Source organism: Acipenser ruthenus, chromosome 18 (assembly GCF_902713425.1).
Source record: "Acipenser ruthenus chromosome 18, fAciRut3.2 maternal haplotype, whole genome shotgun sequence".
Lineage (NCBI taxonomy): Eukaryota > Metazoa > Chordata > Actinopteri > Acipenseriformes > Acipenseridae > Acipenser > Acipenser ruthenus.
In genome coordinates this window covers 3,110,749-3,134,321 of record NC_081206.1, presented here as the reverse complement: position 1 = coordinate 3,134,321, position 23,573 = coordinate 3,110,749, and the positions used below count along the sequence as shown (strand labels likewise).

Here is a 23,573-nt window from a genome sequence, read left to right as displayed (position 1 = left end):
CCCTAATGTGTGACTAGGAGAGTTCTTCAAAAACATGTTCGTCTGTGAGGTGCTGCCCTTCAGCTCGGACATTAGACTGAGGTCCTGCTGTCTTGTAATGAGGGGGCACCAGTACAGGTCAAGTATTCCAGCTCTCGTTCGTTAATCCAGGTCATCACTGGCTACCAGATTCTGCATCTTGCACAAAATGTAAAGTGTTAGAATCTAAAGGGTAACCATGTGCTGTATATTATTTAAAAAAATAACACATGACAGGAAAGCAGCAATCTAAAACAATGAGAGAGAAAATGGGCTTGACGGAATTATGCATCATCTATTGGACACTTTCCACAACAAACCACGCTGCATGTCAGAATAGCTCACTTTTAACACCGAAGTTTTAGATCATTTAGTAAAGTAAAGTCATTTCCGCTGGTGTAGGTCAGCCTCACTAGAAGAATACATCAACCATTCTGTAATAATTTTAATATACCCCTTTGGTGCCTGTGAAGGGAGACATGTTTATTAGAGGTGTCAGATAACTGTTGCCTTTGCAACATTGTATCGATTTGTTCTGTCATTAAATTATTTCTGTCATTTTAGAACTGTTTAAATGATGGTAGGTGCCATTAAAGCCTCAGAAATAAAGATTAAGCAATTAAAAAACATTGAAAAAAGAAATGAAAATGGTTTCAGCAATTTGTCCTATTGTAAGGCACCTTTGCAGTGTTGAGAATTGGCGCAAATGCTGTTATTATCTAGTCAGATGTTTTTATGTGCCATTTCTTAAAGCTCCACATTACTGAATAAGTTAGACTTTTGTTCACTTTGTCATTGCTTACAAAAAAGGAAAGTTTCTTGCTGCTACATGTAGCAGTTCACCATGCTTATACTGCCCTGTGCTTTACCATGCATGCACTTTGCTCTTCAACACTTTGCTATGCATTTAGCAGCCTGTGCCATTAGAAACATGTATTGTACATAGGCATTTACACTCGAAAAAGGTTTTTTTTCCAAGGAATATTTCTAAGGTGTAGGTGGTGAACAGAGAGCGTGCTGTAGTGAATATTGCAATTGCACACCGCAACATTTACATGAAGCTGACGGTAACACTTTTCATTAAGTGTCTGTAATTACTGTGTATTTACATAGCAGTTACATAGTAAATACACATGCACTTTTCTGATACAATTGTGTACTTACATATATCGTGCACAAAGATTTACACATGAAGTACATTGTAGCTCTGCATGATAACATTGTCATTTTGTGTAAGTACACGTGTATTTACCAGGTAACCACTATATAAATGCACAGTAGTCACAGACACTTATTGTGTTTCCAAGCTAACTTTGCTTGCTGTGAAGCAGCTTTAATCAATCAGGAGCCTCATGTCTGGAGATAAAGTGTTTGGAATTAAGCCTCTAAGGTTGACACACTGTGACCCTAAGCGACTGACATACAATAACGATGTGCTATGAAAATGTGCACCTTCTGAGACCAACACAGAACCCAATCCTGTTCTCCGATCGCTATCTGTCAGTTTACCATCCAAAGGAGCAAGTACCTTAATAATCACCATGCAGTCCCACCATGCAATCTCCAGGGTGAACCATCAATCCAGCTTGGTGGGTTAGTTTACCTTGGCTTTACTTCCAGCATATCAGCATGAAGCAAGGATCACCCGTGTGTGTCTCTGATACTGCATAACCACCTGTCAGTCAGGGCTGTGTTGTTTGTAAACCAATTTGCCTCAAAGTTGAATCCTTGCCCAGCAGGGAGTTTTCCATTTGAGAATTGAAAGAAGTAAGAAAAATACATGCTAATGCTTTAAAAGTTTCAAGTGGAAGATTATAAACTGGCTTCAAACTACTGATGATAAGAAATATGGGATGATTGTCACTTTCAGCAAGAAAAGCTTTAGACTTCCTTGCAGGAAATCAATATTCCTCAATAAATACTGCTTTCTGTGCTTCTGAATTTTCATTAAATCTCCTTTTACACAATTACTACTATAATAATAATAATAGTAATAATAATAATAATAATAATAATAATAATAATACCTGTCATTTTATAACAAATATTATCAAATATTAAAAAAATGTAATACACCATGTTTGCAGAATGTGAACATACACAAATAGAGAACTTTAAGTCAACACAGCCTTTTTTTTTACTGAATTAAACCAGTAGCTGTAGTTGATAGAATGTTTGCTTTTGTCCCCTAAAGTCCTGACCCTCCCTATCGACTCCACCACAGGGCCCCCCTCTCAGAGTCACAGAGAGAGTGTGCCGGCCTCAGTGTTTATAACTTATTTAACTGTCTATCAAATCACACTCACCGCCTGACGCTTTTCTGCCCGCTGAGAAAGACAGGATATATATATTTATTTGCCTTTATATGCGTTTTCCTTCTTATTCTGTTTGCTCACTGACTCACTCGCTTCACTTCTGTAATAACTCCTGAAACTTTGAGATTATTTTATGTCTGTCAAAACAAACAAAAAGGACTTGAAGCTACTTATCCTCATTGATGAGTTTAACAAGGAATATTAAGGTTAAATCCCCATCCCCTTTAAAGCATTGGGGTGATTAATAAAGAGATCTGCTTCAGAGTGATTACTGATCTTATAGCTATAGCCTCATCTCACCCACAGGGGGCAGCATTATCATTAGAAGACGTGCATCACACCACAAGCCAATCTGTAACACTGACCCATTCCTCAAAGCCCGGGAGATCTGGGAATACCAATATTCCCCTGAAAGTATTTCACAGTCCTCTGTTCTGCCGATTGTACATGTTTATTTTTTTGCAATAAGTACCAAATTAATGTTTCTTTAAAAGAAATCAGAACACAAGCTGTAATTATGCAATTTGATACATTACATTTAGACTTTCGCAGTTAACAAGATTAGAGTACAGTCATCATAACAATATAGTTAAAGAGAGAATTTAAATAACAGGTAGATGCCAGTAAAAATGCTCCAAAAGAATTACAAAGTAGCCTTCCTCAGATGAGGAGAATGGCACTGAATGGGTACAAACTTGACTCAATTGCCCTTCGCATTGATTGGATCGCCAGGTGGCTTCGTAGCCAGACTTTCTCGGTTCTAGATTGCGTACTGTCAGAGTCACGCTTCAGACCGCGTTGATGTCTCTATCCGCTATCAGCTTCATCTCAGTGTTAGATGGAAACAGAGCTCAGAGTTAACTGTACTGTGTAGCAGACTAGTCAGATCTTGCCCAAATGTGTATCAATCATGTGTCAATCTAAAGCTATCCAGAAAAGTCAGGATCCCCTTCAAAATACACTGTAGCAATCACAGTGGCCTTGAAAAGGTCCAGCCAAGATGAACAAGTGCGCACGGGGATGCACGCGACGCATACGTCAGGGTCTGCTGTGCTGTAGAAAAGGTCTGATACTTGAATTACTCTGTCTCATTGTTACAGTCTATGCCTTTCTTGGGGGTTTAGAGGATAGCTGTAAATCATCTCTTTGTGTAATACCAATTACAGTTTACTCAATACGGTTATGTATAATTCGATTTAAAAAACAATAGTATTAACTAAAGTGGAAAATGGGCTCTTTTTTGTGCAATGGTCCTGATATATTCTTGCTTTTGCTAAGCAGTCAGATCGTTCAACGCTTTAAAGCTGCGGTACGCTGGAACACTTTTTTGCTCTGTATGCATACCATCTGAAATATCAATGATTTGTTTTTATGATCTATTAGAAATTGATTCGATGGGCTACTGCCTCTCTGTTAAATACATGCAGCAGAAAGAATATATCTCATTAGTCATTTCGAGGGACATGAGACTCAAGCACCCATCTGCAATACAATCCTTTTCCCCAAACTCTGGAAAGGGAAATTGAAAGTGTGCTGGGGTATGATAGATGTCACTTTGTGCTGAACGCTTTTCATGTTCAAGGAGTTTCTGAATGGCGTTCCGCTGTGCTGGGAAGTGCTTTATCTTTTGTAGTATATATTCCAGACATTATATTCCAGACACAGTAATTCTAAATGTGTATACATAGATAGGAAACGTAACATGGTACAATTATACACGCTGTGACTGAAGGGTAAACCACTGTAGAGTTTGTGATACACAGCAACAGTAATACCGCTGCCCCCATGCATGATTGTATAGTTCTTTTGTTGCGCTAGTTGGGATGTCATATCTTACATTCTGATCTAATTGGCATCTGTAATGAGATTGGAATTGAAAAACATTCCCCTGGCTTCACAGGATTGCTTTTAGAACACGGCAGGGAAGCAAATGCAAATTCTGCTCCTTGACCCAGAGACAAGCACTGCATGACACCCATATACGTCTGTCACTATCCCTGTCGGATACGCTCTAAATTAAATTCCCTTCCGTTGTTGCCACCTGAACCCAATTAAAACCCAGATCAGATTGCATTACTGTCTTCCACACATATTCCAGCCACCTGACACCGGGGTTTGTTTTAATAATCTGTACCAGGGCTGGCCATGGATGGCTATTGATCCACTTATGGTTCATTGTATTCCATGATATGGCTCTTTTGAAGTCTCCCATTTCAGGTTTTCAATGAGTTTGAAATGAGTCCCAGGACTACTGAAGCTGTGTCTTAGGTTAGTTGTACTATTTAATCACTAGAAACAAGTGGTTCAAGGCTGGGACGTCGATTTGATCAACAGAACCTAAGCCTAAGATTTATTTTTTTTAGAGAATTTTACAGCACAGTGTAATCACCTTGGATTAAATTTACCACCATCCTGGGCTGTCATGGGACTATTCCCAGAAGTAATCTATAGGGATTCCCTGGTACAATGCTCTGGTATAGGTGGATTAAATCAGCCCCAAAGTAACATGTCCACAGATTTCACTTTTGTATAACTTTTGATCCTTTGTACAGCACCTTTGCCTATTTTCTTTGAGCACCTACTACTTCCCATTCATTGCTGGATAATGTAAGAAACCTGCAACTGCAGCCCCAGTGAGATCTCATTTCTTTCTAATAATCCGACATGCTGCACCTACACTATAAGTGTGCTCAATTTTCCTAGATTGCTAGAGAACAATTACTTCTGAAATTGCCCACGGACTCGTTCTGCTGTCAAGCACTGCAGCTCCTCAAGGCCCAATCACCTCTGTAACTTGAAGAAAACAACCAAAGATCAAAGTTCTGGAAACAAGAGGAAAAGGTTGTGTGATTCCTGCAACACCTTGTCTTGAAACCATGAAAGCCTTTGATATGGAAACAAAGAAGAAAAGGTGGATCCTGCCAGGAGAGAATTCCGATGAATAACATCGCATAACCTCCATCAAAAACTCTCCGTCACAGATTCTAAAGTAAGACTCACAAGAAATTTCACTCAATGTTTTTCCTTCTTTATGCAAGTCAAGGTTGTTATAATAGTAGAAAACACAAGTGGAGGCTTTGAGTAAATTGTTGATGCTCATAATGCATCACAGTAGAAAAATGCAACATGTCTAAGACTTTTGCACAGCAGTGTGTATATATACAGTACAATACACTTTCTTTATTTATAAACAACAACTGTGCTGTGTCTGCTAACTCTGGGATCATCGTATACAGTAAATACCTCTCAGTGTATCTCTTGTGCAAATAAAATGCGACTGAAACGGGAGTTAGGGTGATTGCAGTGCATTGTATTGATTCATTTAGCCAGACACAGACTGATTTTAATTCGATGCGCAGTAACACTTTTAGCCTCTTGCTCTTCTAATAAAGGATCAGACATAACATGGAGAGAACAGCACTCCAGGGAGTAAAGTCTCCCCTTGTGTGCCTTGCAGGGGCCGGAAACCTAGTCTCCTGAAACCAGGTTCCAAGCCACAAAGTGGCTTTGCGTTCCCTCTTAGACAGGTAAGAAATTGAATATTCTGTAAACACAGATGGTATGCAAGAACACTTTGTTGTTGTTGGCGTGGTAGATCGGTGCAAACAAGTGTTTAAAATTGATTCATCTGTGTTCTACAGCAAGTTGTGAGCTTAGACCACAGCCACCTGGCATAGCACAGGGTGTGTCTGTTGTTAGTGCACTAGATTTGCTTTGGTTTATTAAAAGGAGCCATCATTACATGAATAGTTTCTGGGTTAATGACTTACTGTACCCTGAGTCTGATTGGCTTATTTTCTGGTCTCTGAGGTTTTCGTTCGCCCTTTCCTACTAAAGCCTTGTAGACAGAGCCATTTCCCTTAGCAGGTTTATATGATCTTTATTGCTTACTTGACAGTCAGTATCAGAACCCATAACTCCACTGTGTAAATGTCACTGCATCGCCACGCAAAGGCCGTAATTGAAGCTGCTGTCTCTCCCTGAGCTCTCATTTTATTTGATGGCTAGTTCCTTTCTGAAAATATAAAGCAGCTTCCATTTCTGTCTGTAGCCTTACTGATGATTCCAGAAGCTCAGGAGACCACTGGAGTTTGACATATTAATGCCATTTTGCGAGACAGTTATTTCAGTAGTGTGTGTTTTTTTTTTTTAATACTTCAATGAGCTAAAATAACTCTTTTCAAAACAGCAGTCGCCACGAATAAGCAATCACAGATATGAATGCTCTTAATAAACGGATAAAGTAAATCCAAAGCATCTATTTTTGTATCTGTCTTCATCATACGTGAGACTGCTGAAGTAAGGCATCCATGTAGCACAGATTCATCCATGACATCCTTTTCTGGAAGCAAAAAAGAAAGAAATCTTCATGTAGCCAGAATTAAGAGCATCTGTGGCTGATACGAACTCTCCTAACCCTGTAATGCCCAGTTGTGCTGCTTTCCTAGAAAAAGGAGAACATTTCGGGGACCATTCAACTTGTGACATGTCTTGCTCATTAACATTGTTTTTTAAAAGGAGACAATTATCTTTATATATATATATATATATATATATATATATATATATATATATATATATATATAGCTTGGGGTATTTTCTTGCTAGTTTTTATACCATTATAATTATTTTTACCTGTCTGATAATTTGGCTCTGCCTCTGCTCTTGCACAGTTATTTTATTACCTATGTAAGCACTGGACCTTTTTAAATACTGTGTGCGCTATACTGTCATCCATAGTAACTACCAGTATTCACCTTCTGGGGAACCAGATGCTAATTTCCTGAAGTGCACATTGCTTAGTAAAATGAATAAGATTATTCTGTTGAAAAGGAGCACTTACAGTAATTAGAGCAAAGCTTTAATCTGCATTTGAACGGTGTAACCAGTCATTTGTATGTTAGATTAACATAAGAAAAAAATGAATGGTAGGGTACAATTTAGTGATTTGCATCTTATATATATATATATATATATATATATATATGAAATTCAGTTAATTTGAAGTAAGGGATATTCAGTGATTGTTTTCATCATTAGCACAAATTGACTTTAAAAAATAATGTGTGTATGTGTGCAGTCTTCTGTTAAAGTCCCTGATAAGCAGAGCGGGATTGATAGATAGCTAAGCCATCTCTTGAAGTGCATTGTTAGCTGGAATGGCTGTACTGTGGGACCGATTACCAAGCAAGTGCATTGTCCAAGGCACATTTTAATTAACGCCCCAAAGCCTTTTCAACGGTATGTAACAAAAGCAACACAAAAAAAAACAACTAAATAAGCCGTTTCTTGTTAATATTACACTGAAGCAATAATTGTAATTTCTTTAAGACAGATTGCCTTTGTCTTTGCAAAAAAGGCTGTTGAACTCACACTGCAATACAGACAGAAAAATGAATTGCTGTTAAAACATGGCAACAGAATATCCCTCTCCTCTTTTAAGATGCGTCTGGATTACAATGAGTTGTATAAAGTCTAACACCATAGGGGTACCTTATGGAGTGTTCTCTGGTGCTTTATCATCTTACCCAACTATTCCCTAATAATGTCATTGTTTATAAATACAGTACAGTATTAAAATTACATAATGATAAGAGTATTCTTGTTATGACACTAATATTCAGTAGGCTTGGGCTTAAATCTGAAGGTGTTTTAAGAGGCAGTAATTACATTGTAATTGCACTGTACTAAGATATTGTAATTAGTGTATAGTAATTGCTACAGTTGTTAAAAAGCTATTTAAATAAGGTGTTACTCTGAATTGAAAAACTGCTGTGCAGCTTAATTTTTTTTTATTTCAATGTCAAAGTAGTAATTGAAATTTGATTACGGCTTACTTTTTAGATAACCTTTGTGATCTGCATACATTTTTTCATTGAAGCTTAAGCGCATGATTTGTGTAACTGAGTTGTAATTTTGTAATTTGCCAGTGATCCCAGCTCTCCTTACGAGCTTGCAACCTCATTCCACAGCATCCTTTCTAATGCAGCTTATTACCTCTGGGTCTTGGCTGGCAGGGATTATAACAATAATTAGACATAAAGGAATACCCCCCCCCCCCCATTACAGTTACACAAGGGAGAGAAACTTTTCAAGAATAAAAGACCAAGGATAAGTTTCTTCTCTTCAGTATTTCGCTGGGTAGCTGTGCTGTGCTGTGCTGAGCTGTGCTGTGCTGTGCTGTGCTGTGCTGTGCTGTGCTGAGCTGAGCTGAGCTGTGCTGCTGTGTAAGAATGAACCAGTGCCACGCTATCACCATGACAAACCGCCTGACACTACTCAGAATGGTCCTCCTCGAATGGGTTTCCATTTCCGTATCGATTTTAATTATGCACCAGTGATAGTTATGGAGGGGAGGTTAACAACCCAGCCCATTTCTGGGGCTACGGGTTTGGCAGATAAAGCACACAGGAGTATGGTAAAGCATTGCATTCACTTCCCTCTCTTAACTGGTGACCAATAAAGTCTTCAGGCCCTTAATAACCAGACTGCAAATAAAAGCTGCTTCTTGATTTGGTTTAGCCTGTCATATGATGGTTGTGGCGTGGTGTGCAGTGCCAGTACCTCCCTTTGAATCCCTGCCTCCTCTCGGTGCTTCCCTTGCTTGCCCTGCTCTTTGCCCAGGTGACCCACCGTATCTATGTCGAGATTAAGAAAACAGAACAGACAAAAGCACTTGCATAATAAGAAGCTCTATGAATATTTATAGCATCATCAGTATTGCAAATCTAGGCTGATGTAAATGCCAAGAACAGCGGGATCATCTTGGATCAAAGCAACACGCCAGCGTAAACTAACCTTAATAAACAAAATGTACAATTAGCATTTCTAATTAATTCCCACAGAGAACGTTGTTTATCTGCTGTCGTTTCCTGTTTTTCTTCATCTTTTATTAACTACTAGAACTAGAACAAAAAACCGGTAACACTTTAAAATAACGGCCGGAAATTCATATGAATTTCAACAGGGTTTCATAGGATTGCATGGGAGAAACATCTGAATAACAAATTGTTTTTGTGTCATTTTGTAATTATTTTTGTAGTCCTGTAGATCTTTTTTTTTTAAATGGCCACAAATTCAGAATGGATTCAAGTAGCCCAATAAACTAGCTCAGAGTGTGAATGTCAAAAACTCACACAATTTTCAAAACAGCCTGAAGAATGTTGACAAGCATTACTCATCAGGAATAATTGACGTTAAATGCACAATTAGTGCACCCTCATCCGCTAATTGCAGGAACATTTCGTTTTGTAAGCGAGTAATCAAGTTTTTAGTCATTACAGCCATTCAACATTATTAACAATCAGTTAGTTAGCAGGCCAGTTTCAGTTTGTAATGAAGTCACATTCATCACAGCTGCTGAGCGAACCTAAGTGTTGGGTGGAGGAGGTGAATTATAAAACAGGCATTGAGAACCTCTGTGCCAACAGGTCTGCCTCGGTTCTCCTATCCCCAAGGGAGCTTCAAATCCAGCCTACTGATCGCAACATCTTTTATTTTTCTACTTTGTTACTGATTCTACCCTGCTTTCAAAGTTACAGCTGTCTTCTCCAGTTAGTAAAGGGTCTTTAAGAGGTGACATATAAAATATAATAGATGGGGAGCACTCTTGTACTGTGTCTGGAAATGTTTTCCACAGTCATTTTGCAGTTTACCATGGTTTTACCATGCATATACCCTTTAGTATACACACCGGCCTTTTAACAGGGTTTTTACCACGCTCTACTGTGTAATTTACCATATTTGCCTGTGCCTAACCATGCTTTCACAGAGGTATACATCATTAACCCTTCATAAGGGTTAGTCCAGAGTTTAGGATGTTCTGTCAAGCCTGTATGCTGTTCTGAAGGTTATTGAAATGACACTGAGAGCTTCATTTTGTCTTTCACCAGGTTAACGCCTTCCTTTCGTTCGTATTCCCCATGGTGGTGATCTCTGTGCTGAACACCATTATCGCCAATCAGCTCATACAGATGTTTAAACAGGCTGCCCAGGACAGCAGGGTCTGCAACATTGGAGGACATCCCACAATGCTGAGCGTCTCTGTGGAGCCCAGCCGAGTGCAGTCTCTTAGACATGGGGTCAAAGTCTTACGTGAGTGCTCTCCATCTAGTCCTTGTTCTTCACAACACATACCAAGCTAACTATACTGTATGCATACTATAAGTATGTCAAATTATCCTATGCCATGCCCTTGTTATTGTACAGTATACAGTATATATATAGAATATTCATCTGTAAGTCACTGTGCAACTTTCAAACTTAAACAACATCAGTCTGCCCGGCTATTTCTGCCATGCTATCTGAAGAAGACGGGCCCTGAAACGGTGTAACTAATTATTCAAATAGAGAGTTTTCAGTTTATCAATTGCTTTTCTTTTCATGAAGTATAGTGATTGATTGGTGAGTATCCTGTAACATCCTGATTCCCCTTAGATATAGAGCTGCTTGCTGTTTTTGAATTCACTGTTACTCTGTTACACACACACACAGACACACACACACACACACACACACACACTCACGCACACATAGACACACACTCACGCACACACACACACATATATATATATATATATATATATATATATATATATATATATATATGAACTCAGGGGCCTGTACAGTGCTCAGAACCAGCACCATCTAGTGCTGCTGTTAATCAGGTTTATTGTCATTTATATCTTTGACTTTACTGCCAACCAGAAATAACCGGCATGATCTTTCACAGGGTGTGCTAACACTGTAGACCCGAGGCCCTAGACATACACATTTTCAGGCAGGGATTTGTTTGTTTTCAAGAAACTACCCAAGTAAAAAAAAGCACTTGCTCTTGCCTGCAACCAAGCTGATTCTTGATCGTTCTATACAGCACCACACTAATGGTTAAGTTCTCCTGAAGTGTCTGAAAACCATTGAGTGTGGCTGAATCTTCTCTGCCACTGTCCTGTACAATTTAAGCCACGTCATTCAAGTCCTCTGCTATTATGTACCACTTATAAATAGCTCTGTAAAACACTGATGCAGCTGCTGGTGAAAAAATTGTATAGTACTGACTAGAGGGTGTAATAATAAAAAAGGCCTTGGATAGAGTTGGAAAATAATTATTCTGTGCTGTAGAGAACTGTGAATCAACTTGACAAACCTGTATGACAAAAGGCAGATATTTCTGGTTCTGTATTTTCACTGTTTGATAAAGTAGTTTAGATTGATAGAAACCCCAGTTATTCAATCAGTTTAATAATAATAATAATAATAATAATAATAATAATAATAATAATAATAATAATAAATAAAAACAATTGCTGTTCTAAATGTATAATATTTAAATAAGTAAACAACACGGCAACTGGCGTTGCAAGCAAATTGAAGTTATTTTAAAGCTATGTGAATCTAGCCTCATTTTTTTTTTAAGTCACTGCAGTAGACAAAGAGTTAACAGCGTTCTGTTAGACTCCACAAGTATGAGAATGCATAGCTGCACTGGAGAAAATCACATCATATTTACAGAGATGCCCAGACCCCCAAACAGAGGTCTGGAGAATTGAATTGATTGGAGATTGAATTCGGTTGTCTTGTACAGAAGATTGATAGCGGTGCTGGATGTTAGCCAAGACATGGGGGGTTATCACGCTTGCTGGTCTCTGCAATAGTCCCCAGGGGTCTTTAATATCCGCCAAGATTACAGCTTCTTGGTTTCTGGTCTCGTCAGAATAGCAGCACCTCTCCCTGGACGTACTGGGGCAAACAAACACCGCAATGAGGTCAACTTACTTTGTGACGGCTGGCATTCAAATTTATCAAGGGTTTTACTCTGACATGCAATTAACACTTTTTTTTATGAGAGAAAAGATAAATAACAAATAACATGCAGTAGTCTTTAACCACAACTCACATTTGGAAACCTGAGTAAATAAATTCTCCTAAGTGTATTGTCAATGTGTTAAATGGATGACAACTTATTAAAACAAAACCACACACAGCCGCCACATTCATTCCAGTCGCCATTCGCAGTTCAAGATGTCAGCATTAATCTGGCTGGCTTGCGCTGACAGAGTAAACACGAATCTCATCGAGGTTACCTTGCAAGCTCTAGATAAATCTTTAACGCAGGTCATCAGCCTGTTACAGATATCTGGGATAATACAGTAATGTCAGAGAACGCGAGGCTCCCGCTTTAATCCCAATTGCCTTCATTGAAACTTAACAGGATAGAAAAGAATTAAATGTGTTTTCAAAGCAAATGTTTAAAAAGCTTATCTAACAAAATAATTCCCTTATCTTACCCGTCACTCACTTCCAGTCACTATATAGCACAAGTCTCAAATGTGCATTAGTGAAAGGAACACATGTGAAAGCAAACCTCTTTTTATTTCATTTTAAAGCATGCTGCAGGTTTAAAAAAAAAAGACCAGAAATCATTTTTCAGAATGGAAATACATGAGGTGCCTTCACAAACGTACAGGACTCTTTTGAAATGGAAGGTCACACTTTACATTAAGTGTCTCTAATTACTGTGCATTTACATTGTAGTTACTTAGTAAATACAGGTGCACTTACACATTATTATAATGTTTTAATGCATAGTCACGATGTACTTAATGTGTAAATCGTTTTGCATGATATAACCCTAACCCTCTTCTGATACAATTGTGTGCTTACATATATCATGCAGAAAGATAGATGAAGTGCATTGTAACTATACACAATGCCATTGTAATTATGTGTAAGTACATTTGATGTAAAGTGTAAAGACAGCACTTTAAGAAGGGGACTGATGACTGTCTTAACAGCATGCTAATGGAACCTTCTGTTCAGCTTTATGCAATCATTTGGAATCTTCTTATAAGATTCTATGACTTGAATATTCCAAGAACTACCAGTCTTAATAAAAAACAACAACTGAGGACTTCATGTTTAGATTGCCCAGCTCTTGTTAAATTGCTGTTTTAAATGGCTGTACAATTAATTTAGATAGAAGCACCAAAATGGTCTAACGTAATGTGTGGTAATGATGTACATTTTGTAGAATAAATGAACTGGAATTCTGTAAGCTATTGTGAAGCATGCAAAGAGATATTTGAATAGGTTTACCAAACTCAGGCTACAAACCATGCCCAGGCCCCCAAACCTCAACACTCACTCACAGGATTAAAAGACAATATGCTTGTTTAACGAGTGAAATTTAACAGTGTGATGTTTGTTTATCCCTCCCGTAGAGATACAATTATGTCAACTGCTGTAAGGAAACTCCTGTTAATGCCAAATGAAACAGATGGATGCTGAATGGGTGTAATTCTGCCAGATGCTTTGTAATCCAAGCCTGTGCTGTGAAATTATTTGCACTAGTAACCCGGGAAGAATCCTACTAAATGATAGAAATGAGGGTGCCTTCTGTTGCATAACCCTTTGGTGCCTTCACAAATGTACGGGAGGCTGCTGGAATGGATTCAAATGACAGAACCACTGCTGGAGAATGGCAGGGGAGGGCTCATCAAAAGATTTGTATCAGACAAGTAAACAGAAGTAACAGTCTTGCTGATGGCTCTGTGCTGAAACAGAATCCTATTCGAAAGGCTAGCTGCAGGCGGCAATGTTACTGGAGCTCAGTGAGTCTGTTCCTGAGAGGCAGGTGTGCTATTAAGGACAATTTACAGCAGGGATGTCAGAACAGTGATTGAGGCAATCGGGTCAACTGGTAGGCTGAACCTTACGAATAACAGATATCTGATTGTGTCACTTAGAGTGTCTTTGGCCAGGGAAAGTAAATGTAACCTTTGCCTTTCTGAACATTTGATCAGTCTTCTTCTTGAATCCATTACATCTGCCCATGAGAGTAGATTTGTACTGGTGTTGCCAATGTTAAATACAATATAGTTATTTATTATTATTATTATTATTATTATTATTATTATTATTATTATTATTATTAATTGTAAGTTTTTAAAATTACGGTATACATGGAATTAGCTACTTTGTTACGCTATAAGGATGAGACCAGACCATGTTTAAATTCTTTGTCATTTATTAGTTCCAAATACCATTACATTCTACTTTGAACATTATTGTTTAGATACAATACGTGCCACTAGAATTAACAGAGATAGGCAGTTGACCGGATGACCTCAACCCTGGAGAGAGCCCTCAGATGCTACATTGATGGTCCCAATGATCTGGAGGTATTGGGAGCTTCTCTGTCTGTGTCGCCTCTATAAGTGCTTTTTATACTCTAGTAGGCTCAGAGCATACGTGACTACAGTTTGTTTCTTACTACAGTTTATTTTCTGCCCATGCCTTATCATTATATCATTCTAACCTAAGGCCAAGTGAAGTTGCCTTAGCAACTCGAATTATGCCATATTCACTTTGCTGCATGCTGCTATGAATGGAGCAGTTGGAAGCCACTTCGCTTCCATCGTCTGTGGCTTCGATTGTCCTTGCGGGCGATTACTCACGATTACTTGTGCACCCTGTGTTTCACTCCATCCACCCCTGACTTCTCACTTTTTCAATCTGATGTGCTCTCCCTCCAGGCACAGACACCTGCCTTCCAAAACAAACATCCTGACTCTCGCTGTCTTAAAATGAGCTCCGCAATCTGCCCTATCTTCACAGCCCAGCTGATTTCAGAGAAATAACACATATGGTAGAATAATAAAAAAAAATGTTATTTAAAAAACAGACAGCTTTGATCAGCCAATAATTGGAAAATAAATTAAAATGACCTTGATATCTGATCCGGTTGGGGATTTTGAATAACGCTGGGACTTTGTGTGCCAGCATCTGCTTCCATTGTTCATATACTGTACCATGCAGTAAATACCTTTTTGCAACGTTGATTTTTTATCATTACTATTACTTTCAAGTTTCAAGTGTCAGGATGGAAAATTGCTTTTGATGGAAGATGCATGAATTAGTTTAGCAATTATTCAGATCGGTTTAAAGGTTCCTTATTGCTCAAATTACAGTAATCATCTAGTTTATAAATAAATTTAAAAAATCACCTGAGTTCTCTTGCTTAAAAAATATAAAAAATATAACATTTCATTGCACAAAAAATTAACTAATGAGCCGACGATCTCATACCAAGCACTGCATGGACCTGTTTAATACTTAAATATTCAATTTGTTGAAGGAATGAGCCTAATTTACAGTGGAGTGGTGCCTCGCTGTGTTTTGTTTGTCAGGTGCTGCACATGTTTGAATCTATGAATTTTCATGTAACTGATGCCCTCCGGTACCCCCATGTCAATGTGACTTATCCCCAGGCCAGTGTGATATTAACTAAACTAATTCATGTGTGCTTTTTTTGAACCTCTACTGAGGGTTGTGGCACCAGAAGAAGGTTAAGATGTTGTTGTTTTTCCCTGATAGTTTCACAGACCTGAGCTGGCTGATTAAGGAACAGAAATGTGTATCCTCTCTAACAAGGAGGCCTCTCAGGTTTCCTGGAGTGCAAATAGATGCAGGCTGTGCAGTACAGTGTTTATTTAACAGTGTATGTCTGTGTGGTGGCATGGAAAACAAGGTACTTGTATTCCTGAAATGTGAAACTACAGCCGAGAGCAGAAAAATTGAAGGTTTCTGAATGTAATCATTTATTAGCCAGAAGACATATTTCTCAGGGGTGCAAAGTTAGCGCTATGGCGCTAGAGTCTAGCACCAGGGTACCTCATATAGCGGCAGCAACATTACATTTCAAAATGATTTGCACCCCTGTTGATACGTCCAACCACTCAGGGTCCTCCATATGCAGACCATCTTTGTGAAGAATGCTTCATGCACATTCCAATGCTTGAGCTTGTATAACAATGAGGTGACTGAAGGACTCAGCAGACATGTCTGCAGCTACAGTAGTACACTGAGATTCTAGGGACCATACATGGTCCTCCAAGCCATCTCGAAGTACATATATTACCGTAGTCTAAGTAAAATAATAACTCCAACAACTAACTGTCTACAGCCTCCTGCTTGCTTTTCAATATTCTCCATTGGCTCGTGTCTTGAAAATGTTGTCGCAGTGGTTTTAACGGTACATTTTTTAAAAGCTTTATTCGTGTTCTCTTTTCCTGCAGGGGCTGTTGTGGTCGCCTTCGTGGTCTGCTGGCTTCCGTATCACATTCGGCGCCTCATGTACTGCTATGTGACCGACTGGACAGAGTAAGTGTGTGGTCTGGATTGGGTCTGAGGCACTGTGTGAGTCAGTCGCTCAGTGATCTGGGTTTGTATCAGTAACTGAAGAAGAGAAGCGTGCTTCAGAGCTCATCAGCCTCCCCTAAGTGCAGCTCCTTGTCAGGGTTTGTGTCTAAAACACAGATTAGGACAAGTCAGTGTGGAGGTCAATAATGGATGAGTGAATGCTTGTTTTAACTGATTGGTGTGAAAGTCTGTAGTATAGAGTGTGCTGACCTAAATAATTTTCCAAATTGGTTAGTCAGTGGCTGCAAGCCACAGCAATGTGTAATCATTTTAATGAACGACCTTGTGTAAGACTTGAACTTGCGTAACCGTTCTGTATTTTTGGTTGGCAGGTGTGAAGCCATGGGAAAGTTGCACAAGCTCATTGCATGATTAGATGTCATTATGAACAAAAAGGTGTAGTAGAATGAAAGACTGAAAGTCAATGAAAGAGAATGCAGTGAGTTTTAGGGAGTCCGTGCAGATAGTGAGTGCACCTGCAAGGCTACAGCGTCTGATGCTGGTGTGAACCACAACTGTTTGCTAGGGTTAGAGATGGGAAGCTAACGGAATGTTGAAGGTAAATGCTTTACTGCACCTCTCTAGTAAATATGCTTTACCTCTCTAGTATTTATTTATCCCACCATGCATCAGCATATATCCAGCTTGAATCAGAAAAGGTCAATTACAGTAGTTTTAAAAATAACAGGAAGAAAACATTTTGTCAATTTCTTTTTGTTTGTTTTTTGGGTTTTTTTTTACTGTGTGTTTTCATTAAAAACCCTGATGAAACCTTGCATTCCTCAAACAGACCAATAAACACATCTCTGATTGCACGGCTCTTTAAAAATTGATTTTTAGTGGCGTTACATACACATGGACTGATGAAGCTTTGACAGAGATGTGGAACATTGAGTAGCCTTTGCTAGCACTCATTAAGGCTAAATCATTTTCAGAGCGAGGGTTCAGGCTTCAGAGTTAGCCTGATTAGAAGACACAGCAGCTGAACAAATCGAATTTGAAGAAGACCAGCGGAGCAACAGGAAGTTTATCATAATGATGTTCATTTGAAGTGGTCACGAAGAGCAGGGCTTGAGCACTGATCCCGTTTAAACAACAGAACAGGCATCTTCACAAAAGAATAGTAATCTGCAAGGACAAAGACCTCATTCTTTTCAAAGATAATCCTATTAACAGGGTCCTGAGAAAAACCTTTCATTAAATAATAAAGGCTGATAACAAGAAGCTTTTAATTATAGAGGGTTCATCTGCAAGATTAATAGAATGGGAATACTTTGATCACACTTTTGTTACAGTTCAACTAGTTTAAAAAAACAGGGCTTGCTTGTGCAGCAATAACATGTCGCAAGATTCTCTCCGAGTGTCATTTAACTTGCTGTTCCAGTCTAGGTTCCTGCAACTAATGCAGTCTGTGGATCTCACACATACTCCCTGTTCAGAAAGCAATGGCGCACCAGTATAAATTGTGCAGGATAGACCATGGAATCCAAATATTAGTGAACTGCTGTTGTTGTCTGGGTTTGACGTAGTTATACATACAGACTGCACAGATTCCAATAAAGTTCCTGCTGGTCGTGTTATCTGGAGCTTCTGCGTCAGTGTAAAAAGTGCAATAGCATCTTGTAGGTATTAAAGATAAGGCCACTTTATATGAACAAAGTCCCACTGTGTTTATTAAAGATCTCAGGCTTTATTGCAAGAGGTGTCTTCTGACCTGTACAGACATGTTAGAGTGTAATGCAAACTTGCAGACAGCAGGGAGTTCATTACTGCTGGAGACCTCTAGAAGAGATGAAGGTGGGAGAGACTTAATTGGCAGTAGTGGTGGGCAAAATCACAGGAATAACAACTGAATATCGTATGCATTTTCTGAAGTAATTCATTTTGAATTCAGCCCTGTTAATGCGTGCAGAGTTAATTCCCCGTATTCATTCCATGTTCTTTTGTAACAAGTGATGTTGATCACATGTGTAAGGCATGCATTCATGCATGAATTAACACAGCTGGCAGTGTGTGCTGGAAGGAAATCATTAAGGCAGAGCGTGCATTGCAGTTTCTATAACAGCTGTGTAAGCAGCATCACAGTAAAGGTAATAAAGGTAGCAGTTTTCTGTGGTGTTGACAGCTATATGCTCGTAACTCTTTCCAGTGGATACAGCTAAAGTCGTGGTTTAAGGGTTTCTGTCAATCTGGGTCCAGATCGATGTGTATAATATATAAATGAGAATGTGCCTTCAAAAGCTATTAAAATTGCCTCAGACTGTGGATCAAGATAGTAACATTAATCATCGACAAAAAAAAAAACACTGCCTGGTATTTAATCATATAGAAGCAGAGTTGCTGATAATGTCCCCATAGGCACGGCTAGGAAAAAGTTTGCTGATCAGAAACTGGAAGCTTTTACTAACAGATGTTTTAAAGTGTAATTGTTTGTTTTTTTCTAATACATTCAGCTGCAGTGCTCCACAATCATTTTCAATGTTACACATTTGTATCTGATTTCTTGTCATTTGCTTGATTTCTTGTTTAAAGGGTTAGGCAGCCCTTGATAAAATGGTCCCCCTTCTGATATTTTTCAGCTTTCTTTTTGACTTCTACCACTACTTCTACATGGTGACCAACGTCCTGTTCTACGTGAGCTCCACGGTCAACCCTGTCCTCTATAACCTGGTGTCGGCCAACTACAGGCAGATCTTCATGTCGACGCTCAGCTACTTCTGTCTGCCTTGGAGGAGGAAGAGGAAGCGGCCTGCCCTCGCCAGGCATTTCAACAGCATCACGAGCAATCAAACCTTCTCCAGTAACATCATTAAGGAAACAATGTACTAGCACGGCTGCTGTGTCTCGGTGGCTCTAAGGCACTAATAGTCTGGGTTTTGCGTTTTCAGCCAGGGGCTAAGCATTTTATTGGTGTTTTTATTGACTTCAGATCTGTCTGTGGTCATTATTGTATGCATGTTCATTTTTCGTACCTGCTTAATACACTATTATGCAAGTTCTGTATGGTTCTGTGTTGCTGTTTCTGCTTCGAACATTGCTCGTGCTTCTGAAAAGACTCCTCAACTCTCATTAGGATGGGTACGGCCTCCATGTACATCCTAACATCTTTTCAGAAGTAATTGCTGTTCAGAACACACATCATAGGATATTAAACAGGCAAGACATAGGAGAATATGGGTGAAATGTCTCTTGCTAGAACTTTTAGTGGTCTTCAAGGACAAAGCTAGTGAAGCTCTGTGTCCACGAACAAGGTGTTAATGACTGGATATTTTCCATAGTGTGTAAATACGATAATAATGCACAGTGCGTTGTAAATAGTATGACATTTGCATCACAGGAGTAGTTTCATTTTCTTGTAAAGTTTTGTACAGTAGCCGTGCACTAATACTGTCCAGAAATGTGGATTCTTGAACAGTAGGCTGTGATTATTTAATGCATACACATTGTAAATACCCATTATATTTTTAACAGAGTACATTGTCACCGTGAATCTTACGGTTTTTATGTTAAAATAAGAAATCACTTCCGCAGTCTATGTATTAAGTATTTGTCTAAAGCAAGAACTCCATCAGCATGTTTGAGGTTTTTTTTTTGTATACTTGGTTTACTGTCCAAAAGTTTTTAAAAAAAAACTACAGCTTACTGCACTACAGCTTTAAACACCACCTCTAACCTTTACTCCACTACTCGCTAAGTGTTTTAAAATGAGAACAGACTGTTCCTTTTAAAACACATGCCGGCTCTCTGTCTCGCTCCTGTAAAGAATGGATTTGCCCACTTTCAGTTCGTTCCAATTACTGTACTTCTGAGAAGCATCTGCTCAGCAGTGTTTCAGTGCATTGACGTAATAATGTGTTAAAATTGGGTCCTTCTTTCCTTCAGTCCTTGGGTGTGATTAAGGTAGAGGAAGCAGCACATGATCCTTTTGAGTTTGCCTGTACTGGCTTTAATGAATACAGTACCTATCTAGGCAGTTTAAGGCAAGTGGAATAACGTCCGGTATTAACTATTCACATGTCATTTAAAATGCCATTGTATTGTCAAACTACATAACTGTAATTACATTACAACTGATTTAACTAATCATGAATACCAATTCAGATAGTGTGGATCAGGCATTCAAATAGACGTGTGCATTAATTAGAAATGTGACTCAAAGGGGCTCCCGAGTGGCGCATCCAGTAAAGGCGCTCCTCGCAGGATGTGCCCTATAGCCTGGAGATCGCTGGTTCGAATCCAGGCTATGTCACAGCTGACCGTGACCGAGAGTTCCTAGGGGGCGGCGCACAATTGGCTGAGCGCTGCCCGGGTAGGGAGGGCTTAGGTCGGCAGGGGAATCCACGGCTCACCGCGCATCAGCGACCCCTGTGGCCGATAGGGCGCCTGTGGCTCTGCAGCGGAGCCGCCAGATCTGTGTTGTCCTCCGGCACTATAGGTCTGGTGGCATTGCTGTGGATCTGCAGTGCGACAAATGACGGCTTGGAAGGAGCACGTTTCGGAGGACGCGTGTTTCAGCCTCCGTTTCCTGAGTCGGCGGGGGGGTTGCGAGCGGTGAGCCGGGGATACAGATAATAATTGGGCATGCTAAATTGGGGTGAAAACCGGGGTAAAAATAATTGGCGACGACTAAATTTATAAAAAAAAAAAAAAAAAAAAAAAATAGAAATGTGACTCAAAAATATCAAATAAGACTCAGTAGTGGGATTTCAGGTGAAAAGATGGTCAGAAAATAGTGAAGGAAATTCCCTTTTCACTTGTAAATCACTTGTGCAGTTATTACATCGTGTGTGTGTGAGTGTTGAAATTGTTTACAGTATCGATTAGAACCCAGAATAAATCTCATATATGAACAGAAAATGCAAAGTCAGTACACTAAATATTTATGCAGTAAATATTTAGGTACATAAACTGCCCAGTTATTTAGCAAGAATGAAATCATGCCTCTGATAAGTAGGTTTGCCACAGACTGATCAGGGATAATACATTACTCTGGCAGATTGACGTGTGTATAAATATTTAGAGCATTACCAGTCAACTGTGTATGTGTGTGAATCCAAAGTCGATAGCAAGAGAATTATTCTTACACAAAAGCATGTAAAGAGGGATTTGCTGTCAGAAAGTATTACAATTCTGGGGCACTGGGAAGACAAATTGAACCAGATCAAGATGACAAGCAACATAAAGACTGCGTGCTATGAGGGATGTCGCCACTAGGAAGCAAAAAAAAAAAAGGATATCATTGCAATGCCCTTGGTGACTAGCAGTTGTACTGCAAGTTAAAAAATAACTGTTACTCAAAAGCCAATTCAGCAGTCATTCAGAGGATGAAAGAAGGAGTGAAATATGTCCTGAGTTTCTGCTGGACCATGGGAAGGTTGTTGTCCGAGCCTTCTCAGAACCTTTTCTGTTCTCCAACAGTAGGAAGAATACTGGGAGAGGGATTTTCCAGGACATGGTCTGCTAGCCATAGCTGTAAAGGCTATGGCATGTTGATAGCAGGGATGTAAAGCTGATCTGTGGAAGCAGTGTGGCTGGAATACAAAGTGCATGGGCTGAATTGTAAATGTGCAGATCTGCATTGCTGTTCAGGAGTGGAAAGCAACTGTGTTTTATGCATTATTTTTCCACCATTTCCTTCACTGTAATGAGCACCTACAAGCTGTAATTAAAAGAAAACTAGCTTACACTTCTTTTAATATGTATTACACACAGCAGATTCTGATTACACGTGTAGTTGTTCATTCGTAGTATATGCATAATTACAGTGTAATAAACATCACTTGGGACCTGAACCAGTAGTTGTTAATATTATTACACACTGAACAGCTTCTTAGACTGTTTCAGTGCACTTTTTCCCCCCATTGTTATTTCCAAAGAGAATAAAACATATATAAATAAAACAGAACCAATGTTTGACAGTGAATGTACTTAAAATACAGTAAGTTCTATTGTATCAATAAAAACAACTACAAAAATATATTTACACTGTTTTACATGTAATTGTGATTAAACTGCGGTGTGCGAATGTATTATGGTTGACGTGCGGCTCCAGTTCCTGCTTGTATTTGAAATGTTTTGTGTTGGATGTGTGTGCTATGGTATCTGTTATGTTGTTATGGTTTCCCCTTCCCTTGCAGTGATAAACAGTGCCAATGTAAAATCAGCCGTCAATTGCTGCTTTGTTGAAATGTTGCCCTTTTGAATAGAGTGCTTCAGTATTTCTACAGAGCTCTATTGTTAAATGTGTATGCGTCGATAACAGTTTTCCTTTGTGACTCCACAGTTTTGTGTAGATAATCTGTAGTTTGATATTTGTGCAGGTATCGTTTTGTGTCCGGTGTGCTCCATGTGGTTTCTATGGTTTGTTTTAAAGGATTATGTAAGGTGTAGCCGTACCTGTTTTAGTGTCAAATGGATTGTAAATGGGATATGACGTTGACTGGATATGAAGAACAGTTCTGTGTGGTTTTTTTCCTAATAAATTGTTTGTGGCAAATGATTTCTCAGAGTTGCTCATTTTATTTTAGTCGGCCATCCTCATTCATGGAACAACAACAGTACTCTATGAACATTCAATTTAAATATTCAGTCCACAAACTAACACTGTGTCAAAATCGTAAAACAATTCTCATGCCCATTGCACAGTGGAAAGTTGGGTTTTTCTCACTATCTGTTGAGGTTTACTTGAATCTACTGCTAACAGTGTTTCACAATTGGAAGTCTGGGTTTCAGTGCATGTGTGTAAAGTCTGGTCCCATATGTTGTTTTTCCTTCTAAGGCTTGCCTATTCCATTCAGTGTTTTAGATCCTTTTTAAGATCCTTTCTTTTAATTAAAAAGGTCTGTAACACTTTACATTCAGTTCACTTCAATGTCATGTGTGGTTACATAGTCATTACATTGTACCTAAACCACCTCATGTATAACTGCAATGTGATTACAAGAGATGTTAGCGCTGCACAACCCCAATAATATTAAAAGGTTTGACTGTGATACTGGAACAAAAGACATCAGGCAATCTATTCAGTACTAGAGTAGGCTT

The 23,573-nt window shown here is 39.0% G+C and overlaps 1 protein-coding gene across 1 annotated transcript in view; it reads left to right on the top strand.

Annotated features, from left to right (window-relative positions):
• Positions 1-23,031, top strand: part of LOC117424958 (neurotensin receptor type 1-like) — a 28,601-nt gene extending 5,570 nt beyond the window's left edge. The window contains exons 2-4 of the mRNA XM_034041593.3: positions 10,226-10,427; positions 16,409-16,493; positions 19,112-23,031. Of these exons, the coding sequence (XP_033897484.1) occupies positions 10,226-10,427; positions 16,409-16,493; positions 19,112-19,361 (537 nt within the window). The 3' untranslated portion in view covers positions 19,362-23,031. The remainder of the gene's footprint in view (positions 1-10,225; positions 10,428-16,408; positions 16,494-19,111) is intronic.
• The last annotated feature ends 542 nt before the right edge of the window (positions 23,032-23,573 follow it).